Source organism: Gracilinanus agilis, chromosome 4 (assembly GCF_016433145.1).
Source record: "Gracilinanus agilis isolate LMUSP501 chromosome 4, AgileGrace, whole genome shotgun sequence".
NCBI lineage: Eukaryota > Metazoa > Chordata > Mammalia > Didelphimorphia > Didelphidae > Gracilinanus > Gracilinanus agilis.
The window spans coordinates 291,176,221-291,202,520 of NC_058133.1; the positions used below are offsets into that span (position 1 = coordinate 291,176,221).

At 34.7% G+C, this 26,300-nt stretch overlaps 1 protein-coding gene across 1 annotated transcript in view; it reads left to right on the forward strand.

The window, feature by feature from the left end:
* Positions 1–26,300, forward strand: part of LOC123247083 (muscular LMNA interacting protein) — a 217,887-nt gene that overhangs the window by 62,420 nt on the left and 129,167 nt on the right. The window contains exons 6-10 of the mRNA XM_044675880.1: positions 2,181–2,246; positions 2,330–2,413; positions 2,535–2,594; positions 4,766–4,810; positions 19,423–19,467. Coding sequence (XP_044531815.1) covers positions 2,181–2,246; positions 2,330–2,413; positions 2,535–2,594; positions 4,766–4,810; positions 19,423–19,467 — 300 coding nt within the window. The remainder of the gene's footprint in view (positions 1–2,180; positions 2,247–2,329; positions 2,414–2,534; positions 2,595–4,765; positions 4,811–19,422; positions 19,468–26,300) is intronic.

Below are 26,300 nucleotides of genomic sequence, written 5' to 3' on the forward strand. Positions count from 1 at the left end.
AAGGAAGTAATAGCAGTCTTATTGTGAAAGAGGATTCTCCTTCTCCCTCTATGTGTTACTTTCTAGCCTTCCGATTGGCAGAATTCAACATACATACATACATACATACATACATACACACACATATATAATATGTTATAAATATATATATTTAATATTTATAGGCTGGAAATTATTTAGCCTGTTCAAGTTGGGGTCAGAAAGCAAATGTTAAATGCCATGGCTGGTAGAACAGGAATAAAGTAGAATAAAAATAATGAAAATAGTCACTCTCTGTATGGCAGATTCTGAATATTTTGGGATACAACTTGATTCAGCATAAGTATAAGAAGATTAGAATGTCATAAGAATAAAAAATTAAAAAGAACAAGAAAATCTAGAATTCTTTTTAATAGGAGGTGGTAAGACTAGTCTAATTTAGTGAACAAACGATGACATGTAGAAAGTTAATATTAATCTGTACCTCTTTTTGGCCCCTAAAACAACATTATGAATTTAAAGCAAAAAAAAAAAGTTTTATCTTAAGGCTGAAGCTATGAACTGGATTTTTCTTCCTTCCTGAGGCAGGATTGAGACAAATTCTTTGTTTATCTGTAAACCAGCCTCTTGGGTGGTAAAGTAATTAAATGAGCCAGGCAGAGTCAGTTGGAGAAAAGTGTACATGTGCAGTGAGGCCATTCTAAAAGCTACATGATTATTCCTGGCATCTACAAGACCCATCTCTTGGCTTGACGGAGGTCTGATTCCTCCAATCAGAGAGGCTCAGGAAAGGGACAGCATGAAGAGCATAAATTGACTGAGGGGACAAGAAGTGAGGCTCTTTTCTTGGAACCACAGTTTTAAGAGTGCTATAGGTCTTGTTCAGGGCTTGCTGCTAAGGGAGGTGGTGGAAAGAACTAGCCAGTCACATGTGACTTGTTCTTCTCTCTCTCTCTCTCTCTCTCTCTCTCTCTCTCTCTCTCTCTCTCACTCTCTCTCTCTCTCGCTCACTTTTTTTCTATTTAATAAATAATAATTAAAAATTAAGATACATTCTCCAGAGAATTTTAATTGTACACACATGCAAGTATTCTTTTTTCAAACAAATTACCTTGGGAGGCAACTTCTTTGACTTTTATCTTTCATCTTCAATATCTCACAGGAAGACTGACACATAGTAGGCATTTAATAAAGGTTTGTTGATTGATTAATTGATTTGTACTTTTTCCTTTGGTTGTGTCATTACTTACATCCTCCCTATTACTCTATTGGGAGGTCTTTTCAGGCTACTTTTCTTTTGAATAATCTCCATATGACTAATATTAATGCTCTGAGAATGAATTTGATTTTTAGAACTAGGCAAAGGTTATTTATTTTTTCATTCATTCATAGCCAGACTATTGAGGAAGGTACCTCATCAAATTGAGTCATCTTATTTTGGGTTAAAAACAAGGTATGAATATAAAGTAATTAGCCTAATTTTCTTGTTTCTTGGAAAATAGACCTGAAAACTATTCCATTAAAAAAAAAGAGATTCAAACTTATTTTTGATGAACAACATATCTATGAAGTGTGTGGGTCCCCCTAAAGGAGATAACTGACAATTTGGGTGAATAAGTTCTTGTAATTAGTCTTTAGTTGTGATTTCATCAATGTAGGCAACTCTCATGCAAAGATTTTTCCTCTAAAGTAAATTGCCTATTGCTTAGTTAAGCTTATAGCTTTGTTGATTAGGGTACTGGAAGGTTAAGAAGTTTGCCAATAGTCACTTGGTATGAGTCAGAGGCCACCCTTGAATCTGATCTTCTTGATTCTAGGGTCATCTTTGTGTCAATTATCAGCTTGCTTCTTTTCAAGTTCTTGAATATCTATTCAAGAACCTCTCCTAACCAGTCTTTTTTTGCTTTAAAGTAAGACCTCATTAATCCCATTGGAGAAATTCTGAGATAGAACTACATCCAAAAATCTTCTACAAAAGAAATTGCCTTTAAGTCAGGGAATGCTTTAATAAATTAAAAAAAAGTTTCAAGGGGGGAAAAAAAACCCTTGATATTTGAAGAATTTGGTTGAGGTAGGAAGCTTAAATTCTTTTTTCCTCCTTCACAGCTTGGTATTCCTTTGAAGTCCTAGATAAAGAAACTTGGCCATAACATTCATTTCTGATAAAAATCTCATATCAAAAATATTTTGTTTGTCATTAGGCACTAGATGAACCTTCCAAGTCAGAAAGGATCACCAAGGACAGCACATTCGATTCACATCTGGAGGTAATGATAATAAATATCCTTGGCTTTTGGTCTAGAATCCCAAAGCATGGTGCTAACCCAGTGACTGGTTTCGATTTTTCTAGTTCTGTTCCCCCGCACAGCTCAGGCAGCAAACTGAAGAGCTCTGTGCTGCCATTGATAAGGTCTTACAGGAATCCTTGTCCATGGTAATGCCTTAGACTAGACCGTTTGATTCAAATATTTGTTTTGTTCTTTCTTCATCTCCCCTTTATCATGGCACCATTCATCATCTCCCCTTCTTCCCCATCCCCTCTTTTTTACTCCCAGCATTCTTCAGATTTTCCTTCAAGTTCCATGCAAACAGGACTGGGTTCTGATGGAAATAAAGTACGTGAGTTTTCCATGTAATTAATTAAACTAACCACTTCCATGGACTGCTCATTCTGACTTATCAATTCATAAGTATTTATTACACAGCTACTACTTGCCTGACACTGAAGAAAAAGTGTGCAGTGTTTACTTCATGCATGCTTAAGATTTCTATGCAAACAGGTAACAGGTGTGTATAATAACATAGACCACTTTAGAAATACAGAAAGATGAAGCGTATAGTCCCGTATCCATAATACAAATATTAACATGGGGAAGCACAGTATGCCAAGGAGCTCTTGTGTGTGTGTCTGTGTGTGTGTGTGTTTCTGTATCTCTGTCTGTGTCGCTGTCTGTGTCTGTCTTTTTGATTGACGCTACTTCATTGCCACATAGCTCAAAGGAAGATGATGACTTAATATTCTCTAATAATTTTCAATTCTTCATATTGTAGAGAAGACTCACATTTCTTCTCAATTTGAAATCATTTGGGGAAGGTTGTTTTTAAGATAAGAGTCTGTTTTCTGAAAATTGCACACACACATACATATTTAGATATTTGTATTAATACTTGAGGGATAACATTCCTGAATAATTAAATCTGCTTGTTTTTTCACAGACATAGCTTTTAGTGATTGTTATTCTGCATATGACTTTTTACTAATGATTTTTTACTTGAGTAGTTTATAGATGGTGTTGGATAGGTTGATAGGCTAGAACTGCCCTTAACCGGGATAATAATTCCTCTTTCTAGGAAATGTTGACATGAGTTTATTAAACTCGTTTTATTATGTGCTAAAACAAAGCCTAATAATAAAGAAATGCCATTTGCCAGTTTTAAATATAGGAAGAATTTTCCAAGTATTATAGACTTGCATAATCTAGTCTGTTTATTTGATTCAAATAAACACGCAAACATGGGAAATTGTTTTTTTCATAAATATGAAAGCTATTGGTTAGCAAACTCCATTAAATGATCAAATATAGTCCAGTGCCTCCTCTTTTTGGCTACACAGATTTATACCAATCATTAAATATTATTATAAACTTAATAAAGGAAATAAAAAGAAATCATTAAAAAAAACAAAATAAGGGGCAGAATCTTACTCATGCCACTGAGGTTTTAATGAGGCAGAACCTAAAGAATTAACAAACAATCAAATAAGAAAATTTTGCTCTGTTTACTTTTTCAGACCTTTCCAGGATTCTTCCATCTTTAGCCCTTCCTCCTTCCTCTTTCAAACTCTCCTCTTTCTATCTTTTTCCCCTTTCCTCCTCCTCTTACTTTCTTTCTCTCCTTTCTCCTTTCTTTCCACACTTCTCTCTTTCCCCTTTATCTTCTAGTCATAATCAATATGTAAACCAATCTGATTCTGATAGTTTCACTCTGTATCACTTCACATAGGTCTTTTCACATTTCTTTGTATGTTTGAGATTTTATCATTTTGTAAATACTATAATTAAATTAATATTTTATAATGTATCTAGTCATCTAATTGTTAGACATACAGGTTGCTTCTCATTTTTTCTATTATAAATAGAGCAACTATCAATATTTTGTTCAGATAGTATTTTTTGGTTTGTTTTATAATGCCTTTGGAATAGAATGCTAAAAACATGTTTGTGACATTGCATTTTGCTATATTGTCCCCCGAACTATTGAACCAGAAGAGTAATCTTAATATTTTTTTTTCTAATTCCATTTCATCAGAAATAAAGTCAATAATAAAGTATGTACTAGCTTTAAACCCATGATTCCAAATACTCAGAGTAAGAGGCGGTGCACCTTATAGTTAGGGTATTAGATTTGGAGTCAAAACGACCTGAGTTCAAATCCTGTTTTTGATCATCATTAGAGGTATGATTGTGAGCAGGACATATATGTATCCTTAACTTTCTAATGAGTATATTCTGCAAATTCCTTTTAACTTAATCTGCTAAATCACAGTGGAGTTTTGATCTGTGTTGATAGACAGAGTTTCATGTTAGTGAATTCACAGATCCTTTATATATTTGCGTGTGGGTAAGCTATAATAAATATGTAAATGAATGTCATTCATTTAGTATTGATCACCTATTATGTAAAATATACTACAGTGGAGGCCATTATCATTAAAGTATTGAAACAAAATAAATTGTGCTAATTTCTTGGGTGTTTCATCTGTGTAATTTTCTTTGTTTGAATGCAGATGTCTGCAACTCTTCCAAGAGCAGCTGGTCGAGAAACAAAATATGTAAGTTCTTTTGGTAATTATACTTGTCATTTTTATTAGAAAAATGTGGCTGTATTGTCATTTATATTGCTTGAAATCTGTTCTTACGTGTGTAGAAATTGATCTAGTTGCTATACCTTGGTCATATGTGGGAACGTGTGTAGAGCTTCTCAAAATCATTAGTCATTAAGTCTAAACTATTGATAAATATACCACTTCCCAAATCTCACACACACACAAACACACACTCTGACAAAGACAGAGAAAGAGGCAAAGATGGAGAGGCAGAGAGATAATTGTGTATCAGAGAATTAATTTCTTTTGTAATTCTATGTATTTTATCATGGTTTTTAATTGTGTTTTATTGAGTGATTCTGTGTGTTTATTTTATGTTAAAAACATTTTGAGAAAGACTCTTAGTCTTTACCAGACTTTCAAGATATCCATGACACCAAAGAAGTTAAGAACTTTTCTTCTGAAGAAAGGCAACATGGAAAAATGAATAGAGAGTCAGTCTGGAGTCAAGAAGTTATTCTGATTCTGAGTGTCACCATGAGCAAGTCAAACAAATTGCCCCTAAAATTCCTTCCGTCTCTTTTGAATCAGAGTTCTATAATGTACAGTTTTCTGCTTTAGTTGTGGCTGCCCCAAAGAATATGATAAAATGGGCTCAATGACTGAATTGCAAAGTCCCTTTAAGAATGGACTATTACAGAATGAGGATAAGTACTCCACTGGAAGTAGTTCTTAGAAACTTGCACTTAAAAAACTTTTGGTTCCTTTTTAGGTGATGTCATATGGACAAATTCTTACTAAGTCTCTCTATTATAGTATATATATGTGTGTGTATATATAATGCTCTCAACTATAGATATTATTTGAGTTAGACCAATCGGCAGGCACATATGTGTAGAGTAGTCCAATCAGAGTATTCCTTCATATGTGACATTTTGTCATTTTGACTAAAGGTTACAATGAGACTGATTTTGATAGTGCTATTTTATTGTTGTAGATAGAATCCAGATCCAATTATTCTTCTTTTTATTTTTTGTAACAAATGATCAAAACTGATCAAAGTAAGTTAGCATTTTATTCATAACATTAGAAGAGCATTTGAGTCATTCAGTATGCTGAATCATAGAGGAGATATGGCATAATTAGAAACAAGCATGAATGCTGAGGCAGGTAAGATTCTTGACCTTGATGAAGACTTGTTTGTTGAATGAGGAGCTTTGCTTTTGATTTTCTTTTCTGGTCTGACATTTGAATCATAGTTTGTGACACATCATTTGGAAGAATATTGAGAATTCTGAGCTGGATCACAAAAACCGGATTCTCTTATGGCCAACTCCTAAATAATATGTAAATTTTAGCATCCAATTGTGTTTATTGTACTCACTGTGTGATGCTTAATCCTTTTTGGAGTACGTTTTATCAAAATGAAGTTTGAACCTTGGAACTTTCCTCTGAATATTAAAGCAGAACTTGAATTTTGTGTAATTGTCCATTGTCGAATATTAATCAGATGCCAATATTTTTATAATTTTAGTGGACCAATGCAGTGCTATAATTAAGGTGTATAGTAGAGAGGGCTTTGGAGTTGAAGCCAGGAAATCTTGATTTTAAATCTGTGCTAAGGAAGTTACTACTTTTTTGACTTTGGGTGAATCATATAAAGTCTTTATATCATTTGTAAAGAGGGGATGATTACAATACCTACCTCCTATGAGTGTTATGATGAGGATCAAATGAGATAATATTTGTAAAATGTTTTGAAAACCTTAAAACATGAAATTACAACAACAACGATGACTACGACTACTACTACTTTTACTACTAACTGCTCATACCATCTTGGTAAGCTTCTAATAGCTCTAGTTGCTTTATAATGTCCTATCAAACTAGATGAGACTTGATTAACTTTATCTTATCAATGATTTAATGAACCTATATACCTAAACTTTCATTTTTCCTCTCCCAAATAAATTTAAAAACAAACCAAAATATCCCCCAAACATCTAACTTTATAAATAAGCAGCATGAGAAGATAATGATCTATTTCCCCCCCATCAGCTTCTTTTCAGCATTTTAAAGTTAGATATCTTTAGAGTGGTGGCCTGCTGGGTCTCCATGTGCCATCAGTTGTAGAGAGCTGCTTATATTAACATCAAACACCAAGATCATGCAGCTTACCATCTCTAGTTCTACAGAAAGGACCCAACAAAAGAAAACTGACTTAAACTGTAGGAACAGAAATTGCAGTTAGACTTGAGAGGACATCTCGACTAATTAACATTGACTACCAAGAGAGTTTGTAGAATCATTATCTCCTAGAGGACTTTAAAACTACAGTAGAAAATCCATTGATCTTGGATCATTCCAGCTTTATTATTCAATTCAGCACTTACAGGAAAACTGACTGAAGAATGTTTTTCACATTTCAGAAGTTATTTGCAAAGTTGCCTTTTTGGTGGGGTTGAAAGTAACAGTGTCTGAATTCCCAATATTCGCAAAAGGATTTGTTAGAAGAATAGGGATAGCTATTTGTACCCGTAATTAATCTCTTTTCTGGGACTTTTTTTGAGAGTTTGTCTTTTTTCTTTTGTTAACAGTAAATGTTGGACATTTCATATCAGTGAATACCTGAGTTATTCGAGTCCAGAAGCAGCTGTAATTCCATAGAAAGAGCTATGGACCTGGGAGTAGAAAGACAATTTCAAGTCCTGCCTCAGAAACTTACTAGTTGTGTGATCATGTCATATTATCCCCTCTGACCTTCAGGTTCCTCATCTATTAAATAAAGATGATAATAATAGCACCCACCTTACTGAATTGCTGTGAAGATCAAATGAGATAACACACATGAAGTGATTTAAACACTTTAAAGGGCCCTAGGAATGTCAGTTTTTATTTTTCTTCTTTGCCTAGATATTACCTTTTACCTCATTTATTTACATGATGAGTCATATTTAGGGATATTCTGGTAGGTGTTTAACAATTTACTATCTAAAAATAATGTGCAAGTATGTCATTCTTTTAAATCTAATCTCTGTTCTTAACATTTTCTCAATCACTTTCTTAAGACTCAATAATCAACAAAGAAGTAACTCAATCCTTTTTTGCATTATCTGATTTCCAAGGTACAAATGCCCATACTGAAGATTTAACTATTGGCTTACAAGTTCAAACTGGTTCAAGCACACCTCATTAATTCTGACTATTTAGACTATAATTACTACTTCTATTATTGCTGCTGCTAATGATACCATCATCACCCTGACAATTACCATTACCACCAATATTTATAAAGTATTCGATGAACTATAGAGGCAGGTGGTTTGGTGAGATGAAGGCTGGACTTGGATTTAAGACCTTGTTTCTTGTCTTTCCTCTAATGTATACTGGCTGTGTGCCTTTGGGGAAATCACTTAGCATCTCTGTGCTATAAGGAAGTGTGTAAGCATAATGTTACAGAGATGCTGCTGAACTAAATGAATGGAAGAACTTTCAAGAAAGAGTTTCCAATATAGATGAAATCTTGGGCCTTTCTACTTATAGGGGAAAAAGAAACAGAGAAAGGGAGGGATAGAAAGAGAGAGGGAGAGAAGAAAAGAAAGTAACAGGAAGAAAATAAAGGAAAAATAAAGGGAGAAAGAAAAGAAAGGAAGGGAAGAAGACACATAGGGAAGGGAGGGAGGCTGGAAGGAAGAGATAAAAGCAATCCAAACAGTTTAGATACATTATCTCATTTGGTACTTATTTATGAAATATGAGTAGAATAAATGGAGAGAAGGGAACCTCTGAGTTAGTAAAATGTTTGAATCCTAAATAGTTCTAAAGGAATAGTAAACTTATTATTTTGATTATAGGACTGTTGAAATTAGATGAATAAAGTGTGATTTGTAGAGATCTACACTGAACTAGCTTGACAAGATGAAGAAAAAGTTGTAATCAATATAGTACTTGTTTCTATGTAAGAGGATGTTAACTAAGTACTTGAAGGAATTTGAAAATTGTTCATTCTAGTAAAATGGTTGAAATCTTTTTCTTCCTTATCCTGTTTATATAATTTGGTTTAATTTGCTTAGTGGCCTTTTTTAAAAGATGGTATAATGGGATAATTTAGCCCAACTGCAATCATCATAATCACAAATTATGAGTTAATGGAATCCAAATATATGTGTAATTCTTTTTTGTAGTAAGTTTGCTTCTAGAGAGTTACAAGAACTCTTTCAGGCCAGTAGGTTATCATTTCCTGTGAAAAGTTATTCATCTTTCACTGTAGTAACATCAGGAAGAGATAGTCATCTAGAATTTATTAAGTGCTTATGGTATTAGGGTGGTATTGGGAATGGGATATGATGGATAGAAACTGGGCCATTACCATCTGCTAGGCACTGTGCTAAATGCTGATGATACAAAGAAAGAAAAAACAAACAAAAAATCAGGTGCATGCATATTTTTAAATTTTTCATTAAATTTTATTTTTCCCAATTACGTGTAGAAACAATTTTTGATAAATTTTTTTTCTGTCATTTTGTGATTCAGATTCTCTCCCTCTCTCCCCAAGGCGGTAAATAATAATGTGATATAGGTTATACCAGTGCTTTCATGCAATATATTTTTCCATAATTTTCATGTTGTTGACACATATCATATAGACTAATTAAAAAACTCATGAAGGAAATATTCATGGTATTCTTTGGTCTTCATATATACCAAAGATGGTATTCTTTGATCTTCAAACAGATTGCAACAGCTCCTTCTTTGACTACGAATAGCATTAAAAACAATTTAAAAAAAAATCATGAGTCCTTTGGGGTTATCTTGAAATATTGTTTTGCTAAAATAGTTTAATCTTCCACAGTTGATAATTGTGCAACATTTCTGATACTGCATACATTGTTCTACTGGTTCTGATCTCTTCACAAGTTTTTTCTGAAGTCATTCTCTTCATTATTTCTTTGGGCATGATTTCATATTGCTCTCCAGAATGGTTGTATCAGTTCACAATTCCACCAACAGAGCATTAGTGTTTCAGTTTTTCCACATTGTCTACAACATTTATTATTTTCCTTTTTTGCATGTTAGCCATGTTACCAGGTGCTAGAAGGTATCTCAAAGATGTTTTAATTCACATTTTGCTAGTTGTTTTTTAATATGACTATAGATAGTTTTAGTTTTTTCATCTGAGAATTGCCAGTTTGTATCCTTTGACCTGTTGTCAATTGGGGAATGCTTTTTATTCTTATAAATACAGTCCTCTATATATTTGAGAAATGAGGCCTATGTCAGAGACATTTGCTGTAATATTTCACACACACACACACACACACACACACACACCATTTGTTGTTTAGGCCCATGCATATTTAAAGAAGTTGAATTTCTATTCTAAATTATTTCACTTTCTGTTCCCCTTCCTATTTTCCCCCCTTCCTTCTCTTCCCTTATCTTCTGTTGCCCTTCCCTCCCTTCCTTTTCTCCTTTCCCCCGGCCTGGGAATTAAGATTTTGTTCCTGGGTTTAGTGAGCATTCTATTGGATCTACTTATATATAACCAAGAAATAAATTTAATTTCACCGTTCCATTTAAAAGATAAGAAAATAAGTTTTGGCTATTGGCATATATAAATGAGCCCCAAATCTCCCTTTTGAGAGAAAAATATATGTAGTTTAGATTACCTTCTCTATATGTCAATTTATTACCCAAACTCTATATCTAGTAGATTTATTTTTAAGTGCCAGAGAAAGAAGTTAGAAGGTATACATATACTATATTGAGAGCTATCCTTCAAATCAGGAAAATGTAGCTTCAAGTATGGCATCTGAAATGTGTAGAGTGTATGATCTTGGGCTTGTCATCTCTCAGGGCTCTAGATAGCTCTCTAAGACTATAATTTAGGGAAAAGGTACCTGAAAATCTGTGCGGGTTAAGGGAGTTTCCTCATCTTGGAATTCTTTATACCCATGAAATCCCAGGTCTCTTTTCTATCCCTATAGAAACAAAGGAGAGATTATAATCACATCATCATAATAATAACACAATGCAGGTAGGACCTCATCTTAATAGGTTTGCAGGGAATGCCAAAATTTTATTATAATGGAATTATATTGTTTCTAAATATCATCAATATGCTATTTTCTTATAAAGGGCAACTAGGCGACACAGTGGATAAAGTGCCATACCTGGTGTCAAAGAGACACATCTTCCTGAGTTCATATCTGGCCTCAGACACTTACTAACTGTGTGACACAGGGCAAATCACTTAACACTGTTTGCCTCAGTTTCCTCAGCTGTAAAATGAGCTGGAGAAAGACCCGGTAAACTACTCCAGTGTCTTTGCCAAGAAAATCCCAAATGGGGTGACAAAGAATCAGACACAACTGATAAAACAACTGAACAATAACTAAACAAACATTTCAAACTTGGTATGATCTGATATATTCAGAAAAGTTCCTGAAATAAGGTTTCTTTCATACATACACAGCTTAAACTCTTGGTTAAATAAATCAAGTCCTAATGTGCTAAGTGCATTTCTGCCCTCTTCTACATTATCATCTTCATATGTCTCTCTACCACTTTCCTGAAAGTTAGTTCAACTCTTAATGCTGCCAAATAATAGTAATAAAATTTACCTTTATAAAATCTGTTTCCTTATTTGTAAAATGGAGAAAGAAACAGCTAGCTGAGATGATCTTTAAGTTCCCATTCAGTCCTCATCTATGATTTTATGGCTATGAAGATTTTGCCCTCCTTATTTAAACGTACTGAGATTTTAAGGAAAACAGAAGGGTTTTGGAAATAGTTTACAGAAATTCAGAAAGTACGGGGATGTATGTGAAGAGGTTGAAAGATGACATTCAATTAGCCTGGAAAGACAGACTAAGGACAGTTTTTGAAAGGTTTTACATACCAAACATAGGAGGTGGCATTGTTTTCTAGAGGCAATTCAGCAGTCATTCAGCATTCTCGACTAGAGAGTGAAATGTAATAAGGAAGAGTCAAGAAAGATTCCAATACTGTAAACCTGAGTGACTAGAAGGATGATGGTACCTTAAGCAAAACTGGGAAGATGGAAAGAGGGGTGAGGTTTTTCAGGCAGGGGTATTTCGTCTCTTTTTGATGTTATGGATCCCTTCAGCAGTCTAGTGATATCCATGGATACCTTTTAAGTGCATTTAAGAAAATACATGAAACAAAACAAAAATGAGAGAAAGTAAAAGTGCATTTTTTTCATCTAAGTTTATAGATCTCCTAAAATCTATTTAGAGTGTCCATTGTCTTCAGGTTAAGAACTTTTGATATTGGCAGAACATAATGAGCTTCATTTTAGTAATGCTGAGTTTGAGATATCTACAGAACATGCTTTTGAAGATGCCTAGCTAGTAATAGTTGATAGGGCTCAGGAGTGAGATGGCACTGGATTTAGAGATCTGGGAGCCATCTACATAGATATGATAATTGAACCCAGGGGGACTGGTGACTAAGAGAAATAATAGACAATGGGAAAAGAAGCAGCCAAGGGGTGGAGAGTTGGGGGATACCCTGTATTAAGAAATGGAACGTTAATGAGGAAGCTTAATTTCTCAGATATTCCTAGTACCTGTATGTGTGCATCTATGTATGCAAGTGTCTATGTATACATAATTTTGGAAAGTTTGGGTGGGAGACAGCTATGTGGCTCAGTGGATAGAGAGCCAGACCTAGAGACAGGAGGTTGTGGGTTCAAATATGGACTCGGATACTTCCTGGCTATGTAACTCTGGGCAAGTCACTTAATCCCTATTGCCTAGCCCTTATTGCTTTTCTTCCTTGGAACCAATCACAGTATCGATTCTAAGAGAGAAAGTAAGGGTTAAAAAAAAAAGAAGAAATTATTGGAGCCAAAATCTGGAGAAAGGTGTTCCTTTCTCCCTTAAAGGTTCCTGCCAGTCAGGCTGACTTATAGTTGATAATATTATCAGATGGCTCCATTCCTATTTTGCTTTCTCTTTTTAGGAAATATAAAACTGCCACATTTTCAAATAGGTCTTGTCCCACTTGCCTTCTTGGTTTGCTCTTTGGTCATCTCTAGAAAAATATGAAGGATTTCTTGGTCATCTGTCATCATTCCTTTTTTTGCTCTCTTACTACTAAAAGGAATTAAATTCAAAAAGTAGCTACAATTTTGAGATATTCCTAATTCATTTTAAATGATGATTCTTTTGGGATATATAATTCCTGGTAAGCCTACCCACTAAGGTTTTGTGGCCTATCATAAAATTTGCACACTTTTGCATAAGCTACATTGACCACTAAGTCCAAGTTCCTTCTGTCATTTTTGGTGGCAATAACCTGGCACAGAATTGCTATCATAAATACCTCCATTTTAATAAACACATATCCTTGACTTAATTTAACATTTCTTAGTAAATATATTATTGGCTGGGTTCATGTGGATGTTGCTATGGAGGGTCTAATATTTCCCCTTTTATACTTTACCTATTTCGTAGGCTCCATACAGAAATAAATCACTTTCATCTCCTTTGATAAATTCAACGTTGCTTACCTAATATTAGCCTTTGTTATTGCTTAGTGAAATGACTGTTTATCATTACTAATTATTATTATGCATTCTCATTATCATGACCTTTATGGTAGTATCTTTCTGCTAAAATTTTATGGTCACATTTATTTATTTATCATTTTTCTCTTAGAAAGAAAGACTTTGAGGAAATGGGAAAAATCAATAAATTTACATAGAATGGGAAAAGGAAGGGACAAAAAGAGTCAAGCTTGTGTGGGTAGGGGTGATGAGGGAGATGTCAGAAAAGGAAAAGGAAGACTCAGTTAAATGGGTATTTAAAAGCTCCATTTGTGTATGTGCATGTGTGTATGTGTGAGAAATACAGATTTCTCTTCACTAAAGGGTCGTTGTAATCATCTGGCTTTAGTGAAATGCAAGTCTCTACAGTATGACTGTCTGAGATGAGTAAAGTCTAAACTTCCCAGGAGGGAAAATGTTTTTGGATGGTGACCAAGAAGACGATTGCATTTAGGTGCATTTGCCTTTCAATATCTAGTGTTTTGAATGGAATAAACTTGTTTTTCAGAAGTTGAGTTGGCCCAAGTAGTTGTTTTTCAGTATATTCACAGTGCACAGTAGGGTTCAAATCCTCATTTCATTCTTTATTCTTTACACCTCTTAACTAGTATATAACAGAACTCTACCTGTATATATGCCATTTACAAGAAGAAAAATGTTAAACTTTTCCATACTGTTCTTTTGTGTGTTTTTAATCTTTTATGATGAGTCTCAGTTAAATGCTTTCTTTCTTCTTTCTCCTCTCACTTTTTCTTTTAATTTCTTTTCTTCCTGGTGGTGTCAAGTGCTGTAGGAAGTCATTAAAGGATTCAGTTTCATAGAATAGCTACTCTTACATTTTCTCAAATGCTTAAAAAATAAGAGTTGCTGTCTTCCTTGATTTCTTTAGGTGGAAACTCATAAAAAGAATTTTAAGGTTACTCAACTTTGGTTTAAACTTATTTTTTATGAGTTGTAAGAAACATTGTCTATTCATAGTATCATCACATAATCATGGATTTAAAGACAATAGAGTTCTCTGAAATGCCACTAATTAATGCTGCCATAGGATCACTTATGTTGGTACCTGATGAAGATATATTTTAGAAATTGAGTTTTAAGTGGGAGAGGATGGAAAATGTAAAGATTTTCCATCAGCTTAAATATAACCTTTATACAAATGTTTTCCTGTCTTCCATGTTTTTTCTTCAATTTGTATAATAATTCTTAAAAGGTTTAATTTAGTTTGTTCATGTTACTTATTTTAAAATAAGGTTGATCTGTCACTTAAAACCAAACATCACTCTTTTTATTGAGTTTACATTGTAGGGCATACATCTCTGGTGCTGAGGGTCTGTTTTGTTTCCATTTTTTATTTCCTCAATACTAACATGGTCATTGATAGGCAATTAAATACTTCCTGAATTACACTAATATTATTTTAGTTGTACATTTGCAAGCTACGATTTTCCATTTATCCTTTTTCTTAGGAAGTGGTGATACTGTTGGAGATCTCATTAGTAATTTGCAAATTGAAAAAAACAACTAATTAGTGAAGGAAAACTATTATTTTGTGAAAAATGATTTTCATCTCTAATATTTATTTTGAAGTTGGAAGCCAAAAGTAGACTGAACAGAAGAAACAATAGGAGCAGTTGGTAAGAATTGCAGAGAGGCAGATTTGGGATTAGTACAAAGAAAAACTTCCTGATCACCTATTCAAAAATGGACTGAGCTGTTTTTTTTTTTTTTAACCCTTGTACTTCGGTGTATTGTCTCATAGGTGGAAAAGTGATAAGGGTGGGCAATGGGGGTCAAGTGACTTGCCCAGGGTCACACAGCTGGGAAGTGGCTGAGGCCGGGTTTGAACCTAGGACCTCCTGTCTCTAGGCCTGACTCTCACTCCACTGAGCTACCCAGCTGCCCTGTGGACTGAGCTGTTTTAGGGTATCATAAGTTCTCCATTTCTTGAGGACTTAAAAAATTAACTGACTGAGCATACATTGAGGATGCAGCAGAAGAGATGCCTATTCCAGTATGAATTGAATGGGAATGACTAGAAATGCAGATTTGGGATCAACAACAATAAAAATAAAGAAAATATGGCAACAAATGAGTTGTCCAAAAGTAAAATGAGCTACTTCAAAAGCTTTTAAGTTGCCAGTTAGTTGAGGTTTTCAGATGAAGGCTGGATGACTGAGTACCTGTTGATTTTGTCGAGGTAATAGATGTTTATAGGATGACTAACAAAGTAGATTTGGTGGAGCAAACTCCCAATGCATCTATCATTAAGCATTTATTAAGCATCTGCTTTGTGCCAGATATTGTTCTAAGCTCTGAGGATACTAAAATAGACAAAAGACAGTCCCTGTCCTCAAGGGACTCACAATTCAATGGGAGAGAAAATAAGCAAATAACTGAATAAGCAAGCCATCTATAGGATAAATAGGAAACAAGCCAAAGTGGGAGAACATTAGAATAGAGAGGGATTTGAAAAAGCTTCCTTTACACTATGGAATTTTAGTTGGGAGTTGAAGATGCCAGGAAAGCCAGGGCACATTGATAAGGAGGGAAAACATTCTTTGGCAGACTGCCAAAGTTGAGAGATGGAGTCTTTTCATGCAACAAAAAGGAGACAAGTGCCATTGGATGAGAGAGTACCTAGTGGAGAGTAAGGTATAAGAAGACAGGAGAAGAGGGGAAGAGGATGGAGAGAGAATTATGAAGGCCTTTCAATGCAAAACCAAGGATTTTGGGTTTGATCTTAGAGGCAATGCAGAGCCACTGGAGTTTATTGAATAGTGGGGGTGACATGGTTGGAACTATGCTTTAGGAAAATCACTTTGGTGGCTGAATGGAAGATGGATTGGAGTGGAGAGAGGCTTGGAAGAGGCCAAGGTGGTGGCAGTATCGGAGAAGAAAAGAGGATGTATTTGAGAGATGTTATAAAGGTGAAATCATAGGCCTTGGCAACAGATTGGAAATGGGTGAGAAATAGTGAGGGATTTAATATGACAACTAGATTTCACACTTGAGGGACTGGGTGGATGGTAATGCCCTATACAGTAATAGGGAAGGTAGGAAGAGTGTGATTTAAGGCAAAAGATAATGAGTTTAATTTTGGACATATTGAGTTTAAGATATCTACTGGATATCCAGTTTAAGATATCTGAAAGGAAATTGGAGATATGAGATTGGAGGTCAGTAGAGAGGTTAGGGCAGGATAGGTAATTTTGAGAATCATCAGTATAAAGAAATTAAATCCATGGGAACTGATGAGATCACCAAGTGAAGTCCTATATATATAGAGAGAAAATAAGGGGGATATTTATGGGTAGTGGTCATGACCTCTTTGAGGATATAGTGAAGGAGAGTGAGAAGGAGCTGTCTGATGCCCATTCTGATTTTTTCAATTTTTTTTCTTCTCATATTGCTATTGCTAGCATATGTAACTCAACATTAAATACTATTGTTGATAATAAGCATTCTTATTTCACTCCTGATTTTATAGAGAAGGCTTTCCCCATTTTGATAATGTTTGCTGATTTAAGAATATAGTATTAGGGTCATTTGAGCAGTAGAGGAGTAACTTTGATGAGGAGTAAGCATTAAAAATTAAACAAGGGGTTTTCTATCGTAAACTCTAGCTCAAATTGCAATACTGCAGACTTAGTTTGCACCAATGTTTGATTAGTAATTATTTAGCAAAGGTATTTTACTCCCTCTGACATTGAAGCAATGGAAATGAACAGTTATGATTCCCAAGAAGAGTGGGGTTAACTGAGGCACAGGGAACAAACAACCAATTCAATTCAGTGTGAACAAGGTTGCAGATGCTACGCCAATATTTCCATTAAGGTAGCTAAGAAGGGTTGGTAATACAAGTATTTCTAGTTCTTTCTCATCTCATTGGAAGGCCAGCCTAAACAGGTTGGTTTGTTTTAGGGCATGAAAATGTTTATCCTTTCAAATGGATCATATCAGAAACATAATGAGCTCTGCTATAAACATAATGAACTAAGGGGAAAAAAAGACCAATCTTATTAGCTTGTTGTCAAATACTTTCAGTTGTCATTAAATTCTGTGTTATCACATCCATTGCCAAATTATATTTCTTCTTTCACAATCTCTCTCCTTTGTTTCCTCTCTACTTATATAGCAATCACTAATCCATGTCTTTATCACCTCTCATCTGAAGTATTGCAATAAGCTTGTTTAGTCTCCCTGCTTCAAGTTTTCCCCTGCTCCAATATGTTCTTTACACAATTGCCAAAATGATTTTCCTAAAGCATAATTCTACTTTTCCCCCCTTACCCCCGCCAATCAACTGCAGTGTCTCTTCATAACCCTTAGGATCATTCAGGCAGTCAACAAGCATTTGTTAAGTACCTATTCCATTCCAGAAACTATTATGTCCTTGGAGTACAAAAAAAAGAAAAAAAATCCTTACTTTCAAGATGTACACAATTTAGTTGGGGAAACGACATGGAAACAACTGTACAAACAAGACACATACAGGGATAAATTGGGGATTATCTCTGAGGATAGACGTTGAGTTTAAGGAAGATTGTTAAAGGCTTCTTGAAGAAGATGGGACTTTATTAAGGAAGTCTGGGAGCCGGGAGGCAGAGATGATGGGGAGAGAGTTCTAGGCATTGGGGCTATTATGGTCATCCAAGCATGAGGTGATGAGGACCTGACCACCAGAGCTGGAGCAGTGTCACCACTGAGAAGGGGGTATTTATACAAGAGTTGTAACCTAGCTGCCCTCTATTTTGGCAAGGAGGAGGGCTGCCTCTTCATGTGAAAAGGAGATAACAGCAAAAACAAATGATTAATAGGAGATTAGGTGAAAGGGAGAATAGGAAGCTCTTGGGGTATGGCTTCAAATTTTTTTTTTTACTAAAATATAAAGCAAAGTTCTCAGCTGGGAGGATGGACGGAGGGGCAGCTGTGGGAGGTTTGAGGAGGAATGAAAAGGTTTGGAAAAGCTGTTGTGGAGAGTGGGATAGGGAATTGACTAGGGAGATGTAAAAGAATTGTCTTGTTTTAGCGAGATTAAGAAAGCAAACAAATAAGTAAAAAAAATCATTAATTAGTCACACATATAATTTATCTAAAAAAATCTTTGAGATTTCATATATATATATATATATATATATATATATATATATATGTGTGTGTGTGTGTGTGTGTGTGTGTGTGTGTGTGAACATACCACCTGCCCATATGTGCTTATAAAACACATGTACGGACATATGTATGTATATACAGAGGGGGTCCCCCAAAAATCTGGGTAAAATTTTAGGCTTTAAATACTTAAAAATGTCATAAGCCTTTTAAAAAACACACACACTAACATACCCTCTGTAGACACACACACACGCTCTTGATGTTTGCCATTAACAGCTCTTCACCAGCTGGCCCTTTGCTGCCCTTCCAGGCTCCTCACATCTTAGTCTAGGATCCAGCTTTCCCAGCTTTTTTATACACACAAGTCTTTTTCCTTTCTTTGTAGGATTGGATTGCTTGCACCCTGCCACCCCTCATCCATGGCTCGACTGCTCCCTTTTGTTCAATTTTGCCTCTTAATTTCCATGATTTACTTCAGGTTTCAGCTTATATCCCACCTTCTGCAGGTCTTTCCCATGCCACCCCTCTCCCCCATCCAGTTGCTAGGACTTCCCTCTGCGAGATCAACTTCTATATGTGGTTTTTTACATATCTCTTCTACTAGAGTGTTGGCTCTGTGAGGGCAGGGATCATTTATTTTCACCTTTCCTTTCATATCTAGTGGGACATAATGAAAAATTAATTTTCATTGGCTTATTATACGTATTTTATTGTGATTTAATTTGAATTAGATTTAATGTCTAAATAGTTTTCCTATCCTAAGTCAAGCAATTTTCATGGATTTTTAATTAAGAAACTTCTTGATGAGAAAATGTTTACATTCTCTCACCCTCCAGAAGTCATTACGAGCATGAATACAACAAATCCCTTTAATATTGTCCCTTTTGATTAGGAACACTATTCTAATATTCTGTATGTGTATATATTTTTTCAGGCAAATCTCTCCTCTCCATCATCTACAATGGCTGTGAGTCAACTGGTATGTACTATATCATATTTCTAAATTGCAGAGTGACATCAATAGAAATGTTGAACTTATAGAGCATTTTTATTAGAAGAATGAAACAGGAACAAATATAATGCATTTCAATTCTTAAGAATCCTCAAATAGGTAATAAAAATTGGACAGAAATAAAAAGGGAGGTTTTTCCCTGCCACATCATATTTTTATATTTCTCTTTCCTATAATGGTTAGCAAATTCTAAAGTACATATACTATATTTGTGTCACTGGTTTAAAATATTCTTATTCTCTTTGAATCTCTGTGAAATAATATGAGCTGACAGTTTTATAAGACCAGTTGTGTTTTCTATACATGATCTCATTTGATCCGCTCAATGAGCCTGTGAGGTAAATTCCACAGGTATTATTTTTCTTCCCATTTTATATATGAGGAATCTGACACTGAAAATATTAATTATTTTGCCCAGGATCACTCAACTATATGAATTTTACTCAGGTCTTCATATTAAACTAGCTACTACACATTTGTATGCTAGGTGACAAAGAGACTGGATGATTTAGCCAATATACTGAAATAAAATCAGTCTTACCTAATTGAGGCCATAATAGAGCTAACACAACTGGTTATATACCTTTATGTACCTCTTCCTCATTTCCAAAATAAATGTTCTTTGAGGGAAGGGACTGGTAGTCTTTTATCTTTGTATTCTAAGAACCTAGGATAGTGCCTGCCACATAGCAGGTACTTAAAGAATATTGGTGAACCGAATTGTTAAATTTTTCAGTTGATTATTTTGGAGTCAAATGGTTTATAAGTAGCTAGGCTGATTCCTATGTTATGCCAGTACCAGTGAAATACTTGGGCATGTAAAGGGGAAAAAAAACCTGATCGAATTCAATCTAAAGAAAAGATAGAAATTCAGTCAAATGATTGAATTTTTAAAAAGCATAATAAATATTTTTATAGATGCAAAACAATTTTTCTCATAGTTGTCAATATGCTTATAACAGAATAAGAAGATAGAATATAGACTGAGATTCAGGAGATTTTTGTATTACTCCTTGTTTTGTTGCTAACTAGTTGAGTGACCTCGGGCCAAATATTTTCTCTCTTGAGGCCTCAGTTTCCTTATTTGAAAATGAGGAGGTTAGACTCATGATCTCTAAGGAGCCTTCTAGCTCTTATATTCAATGAATGCTAACATTCTTATTGAGGGAGTTACCATGGAAACAAATAAACCTTTAAATAACATGCTGAAAGTACAAGGTTTTATGGGGGAGAAAAAAAAGAACACGGTTAGCATGCCGACTCCCTTGGATGTAGAAATTTTATTTTGTAATATCGTCATGTTGCAAATGTTTGTGTAGGTTAATGGTTATCACCTTTGCTGTATGCTTTTAGTCACTAACTTCACTTCTTTAGGCTTCACATTTCTCATCTATAAAATGGAGTTGGACTAAATAATTTTTAAAGTCACTTCAAGATTTAAGTGATCCCCAGTTCCTCAGTTCAGGTGATCTCCACAATTTCAGGTGATCTCAAAATGTCTTCAAAATGTTATGAAGTCTTTGTCTTCCTCAATTTCTTTCAGCAGTAATGTGAAAGGTTGATGCTTTTTTGTTTGTTTGTTTGTTTTTGCCACTGATGGTGAGCTGTTCCCCTAACCCTTAAAAATAAGACAAGAGAGAAGTTTAAGCAGTAGGAAGAAAATATTGAGAATATGTTAGACATTCATAAACATTCCCTAATCCTAAAGCTAAAGGACAGAAGAATCCTGCTATGAAATTCCCAATAACCATAGAACATTCATTGATTTTTCAAAATTAAGTGCTTGCAATAATCATAGTGTGTATGAGGCAGCCCTGGGGAAGATACAAAGAAAATTAAAATATCTTTCTTGCCCCCATGGAAATTGGAATCTAGCAGTTAGCAGGACTCCCTAGCTTTCTTCAAAGCATAGCTCAGGGACCATCTTTTACATGAATCTTTTCTTAATTCTCTGTTGTTAGCTTTTTTTTCCTCTTGTAATTAATTAGTTTATGTGATTTTTATTAATTTATGTTCATGTGGTATTCCCCCTGGGTAGTGTAAAGAGGAATTCTTTATTCTTTTTTTTTTTAACTTAATGGGGGACCTGGAGGTCCTCTTACCATAAAGATGTGTAGGGATAACCAGCCCACAGTGACAGGAAGTAGAAATCATAAAGGAAGGAGGAACCATAGAGACAGGAAGTGAGGTAGAAAAAGGGTATAAAAGGGGGTGAGGGCCAATTGGTTGGTCTGTCAGTTGCTGACAGTTTGGGCTGGGAGTTGCTGAGAAGTTGGCTTCTGGGAGTGCATTGGGTTTGTGGTTGGCATTTAGTTGCTGGAATATAAAAGGCAAACCTGAGATTACTGAGAGGGCTTTAAACTTAAAAGGCCTTTTGGCTTTTGGTTTGGTCTGTTAGGTTTTTTTCTTTCTTGAACTTTTTGGGAGGTGGTTGGTTTTCCTTGACAGACCTAATTGGGGTTGGATTAAACACTGATTGGGTTGGTTTTGATTGGGTGGTTTGGGTTGGAACTTTGTGGGGTGGTTGTTATTAGTGGTAGTTATAGGCAGTTAAAGGTAGATATAGGCAGTTTTAGATAGTAGTTATAGGCAGTTATAGGATAAATAGTATAGACTTTGGGAAATTTCTTTCTCTACCTCTTTTCTATATTTCTCTCTTTTACTGTATTCATTTTACTATATTCTTTTACTATCTATTTTAATTAAGCTAAATTGTTAATTGTTAAAAACTGCTAGAAATTGTATTTTCTCTGGCTTAAAGGCATAATATTAATTTACAATTCTACTATATTCCCATTAAAACTCATTACTAAAAGCTGCTCTTTTATTTTTGTCAAACCCCTATTTTAACCCTTACAGTAGAATGTAAGGTCCTTAAAACTAGGAATAACTTCATTTTGTCTTTGAATTCTCAATGCCTAGCATAATGCCTAATTTAATTAAGATTGCTTAATTGAATTAAACCCTTTATTCAATATCTACTATATTGATAGGACTTGCTAGGACTTGAGGAAGATATAAAGATCATTGAAGGGTCCTTAACTTTGTGAAGATCACAATATAGTAGAGATATCAAAAAGATACAATGTTATTCATATAAATAGGAAATAAAATTGTACTCTCTTCTCTTGGCCTTGGTTTCCCCATCTACTAAATACAGAATATTACTAAATGCTAAATACTAAATTCCCTATCTACTAAATACTAAACAAGACCAGAGGACTTCCTGTTAGCTTATTGATAGTTTGAAATCTATGACTTTATATAATGCCAAATAGAGTAGACTATAAGAGCAACAGATATGAAAACTTCTAGTTGAGATTACTGTAATAGCAATAATGTGTATATATAAATACACACACATATATACGTATACACACATATATATATGGGGTTGTTTTTTTCAGTAATAATAGCACCCTTCTCTTCCCCTAAATAGATTATATTTGCTAAATAGATAATATTTTATAAACAAAACATATATGATATTATTGATGTATATTAAATATGTATGAATTGTTTAAGAGAGACATACTATTACCAGGATATGTTTTTAATATGTCTATATATATATATATCATTTAAGGGCTTGCAAAGCATATACATATGCATAAATATGAGCAACGCACTTTCTTTGCATTCTCTCATTTGAGCTCACCTGATGGTATAACCCACTGTTTTAGCAATGACCAGATGTTATTACAGAATTTCAAGGAAAGTTTTAAAATAAGCCATTGGATAAAATAGGCTGTGAACAAAATTAACTTTGAGAATGTGTGACTTTGGCATTATTGCTTGATTAAAACAGTGGGAGGTTTGGCATTCTCTGGGGGAAGCACTATATGAAACATGCCTTAAACTGACAAGTTTAGGATGTCTTTTCCTATATAATCACGTCCGTTTCACTCCATGCCCTTCTGTCCCCTCCCCCAAGACATTCCTTTGATGAGATTTAAAATTAAATTTTGATCTCATGCCTTTCCCCTGGGATGGAGATAGTTTTGTGAAAGAAAGAGTTATCACTAAGGAAGCTCATCTCAGAAATGAACATCTCCTGGCTTCATTATGGCTAGATCCCATCTCTTGTATGTTTTGAGCAGCTTCATACCATATAGAGAGCAACTTTATCACACAGGCTATGACCATATGAGAGAAAAATTGGTATTTTGTGACTTGGACTTCTTTATTTGTATGGAAAATTGCTCAGTTCCCCACTCCCCACTCATGTTGCCACTCAATTTAATTGTAAAGCCAGATCATTTTTTACCAGTTTTTTTTTTCCCAATAAAACTACAACATTTTGTTGCCATTTATTTTGTGGATCATTCCTGATGCAAATCACATATTCAACACTGACCACTACTAGAAAGTAAAGTTATGGTCATTATATATGCCTATATGGACCTTTGTAACATAAACTTGTCAGCCTATTGACATTGAGAAGATTAAATCGATTCTGTATTTTTTTTATTGATATGATTTGCTGTTAATTGATTTTGTCCTAAAACTAAGTTATGGTTCTTTGTCTCTCAACTGTTTGGAATTTCAGCTGTTCTATAATGAATTAAGTTTAGGGATCCTGTTATCCTGCTAATCACTGTTCTATTCTTGCCTCAAGGAAATCTTCTCTTTGGGGGCTTCAGGTGGACATCAGAGAGTCTGGTTCTGTACACCACTAATCTGTCCTTCAAGGATTTCTAGACCACTTTCTCTGACCTTGCATGTGGACTCACACAATGAATTTTTCTTAGTCACAGGAAGAAAGGAGGGGGTGGTTGCTAGTCCTTCCAATCAATCGTAATATTCACCATTCCTCAGCCATGTAACCTTATGATGTTTGTTACCAACCCTATAACCAATTGCATTATTTCCTCACCTTCCCTGCTCTGTTATTTGTTTTAATCTTATATGAAAGGAGTCCTCTCTCACCTTTCCATGGCACAGCAGCTTAAATCATCTATAAGTTTGACTATGTCACTCCATGTCACTTACAAGAAAATGTCAGTGGCTTCCTGGTCTCCTTAGCATAACATGCAAACTTCTCAGGTTTTCATTTAAGTCCTTCCACAATCTTGCTCCTGGCTGCAACCTACCTTTCTAGCCTTATTTCGTTTTATTCCATTTTGCACCATCTTCGTTCCAGCTGATCTGTCTGTTCCCTGAACTCAGTGAGCTGCCTCTTTTCCTGCAGGCTGTCTTCAATACCTGGAATTAATTTTCTGCTTATCTGTTCCTCTCTAAATCATCCTTTTCTATCAAGACACAGCACAGATACTACATCTTCCATAAACAAAATCTTCCCTTTCCTATTTGCATCCTCCTTATCTTTTCTTAGAGGACTTTGTTTGAATCTCTCCTTTACCTCCATGGCATACTTTTTTTTTAACCCTTATCTTCCATCTTAGAATCAATACTGTGAATTGGTTTTAAGGCAGAAGGGTGGTAAAGGAAATTAAGTGACTTGCTCAGGGTCATACAGCCAGGAGTTGCTGAGGCCAGATTTGGAACCAGGACTTCCCATTTCAAAGCCTGGCTCTCAATCCACTGAGTCATCTAGCTGTGAACCCTCCCTCCCTGCCAGACTTCTTCCCTCCTCTACATCTCTATATAAATCATACTTGCTGGCATGTGCATTACTTTAGAAAAATATAAATTCCTCAAAGGCAGATGTCATTAAAAATAAGCACTTAGTAAATGAAGTTAAACCAAAACAACATGGAAGAAAGACAAGTTCAAATATATATAATTCCAAAATTCCTTGAATTTGTTGCAAAATGTCTCTTTTGCTCTCCCCAATTCTTTTCAGCAGTGAGCTAAATTTTGTTGTATCAATGTTGGCCAATAACTTTTTTTTTTTTAACATTCAAAATAAATTCAGAGAGAAGACAGACAGAGAATGTATTAGACCAGGGGTCGGTAACCTTTTTGGCTGTGAACCATAAAAGCCAAATTTTTTAAAATGTAATTTCGTGAGAGCCGTACAGTGCTCACAGTGCGCACTCCTGTAACAGTGCCTGAAAATAAATTGACTTTATGGCTCCTGGAGAAAGAGCCATCTCTGGCCCTCAAAAGAGCCAGATATAGCTTGAGAGCCATACATTGCCGACCCCTGTATTAGACCGATGGTTCTTAAACATTTTGGCCTCAAGATTCCTTTAGACTCCTAAAAATTATTGAGAACCTTTTTAAACTCTTAAAATTATTGATAATCTCACAGCTTTTGTAAGTGTGATTGTATCTATTGATTTTTAAAAATCATTTTGAAAATTAAAACATAAAATTTGAAGATATTTAATAATCCATTACAAGCAATATTAAATTTATTACATTGATATAACTTTTAAATGAAAAATAATATTTTCTAAAACAAAAATAGTAACATTATTTTATATATTCTTGCAAATCTCTTTAATATCTGGCTTAATAGAAGATGGTTGAATCCTCAGATTCACTTCTGCATTCAATTTGCTATGATATGTTGTTTGGAAGTATATGAGGACATTTTAGACTCAAATTTTTGTAAATGGAGACTATTGGAGCATTTTAATAGACAAATAACAACTTATTAATGTTATGACAATTGTCTTAATCTGATAGAATTCTGGAAAGGTTCTTGGTGGGAAAGGTACCATGAGTCCTTGGACCATACTTTAAGAACCACTTCATCAGACATTCACAAAAATTCTTTTACCTTAAATCTGAGTTTTATGATGTTGATAAGTATTGTTGAAGTCTCTCTAAAAATGATAAAAACATAGAAGTCTGGCTTTCTAAGCCATGCTAGGTGTTTATCTTTACAT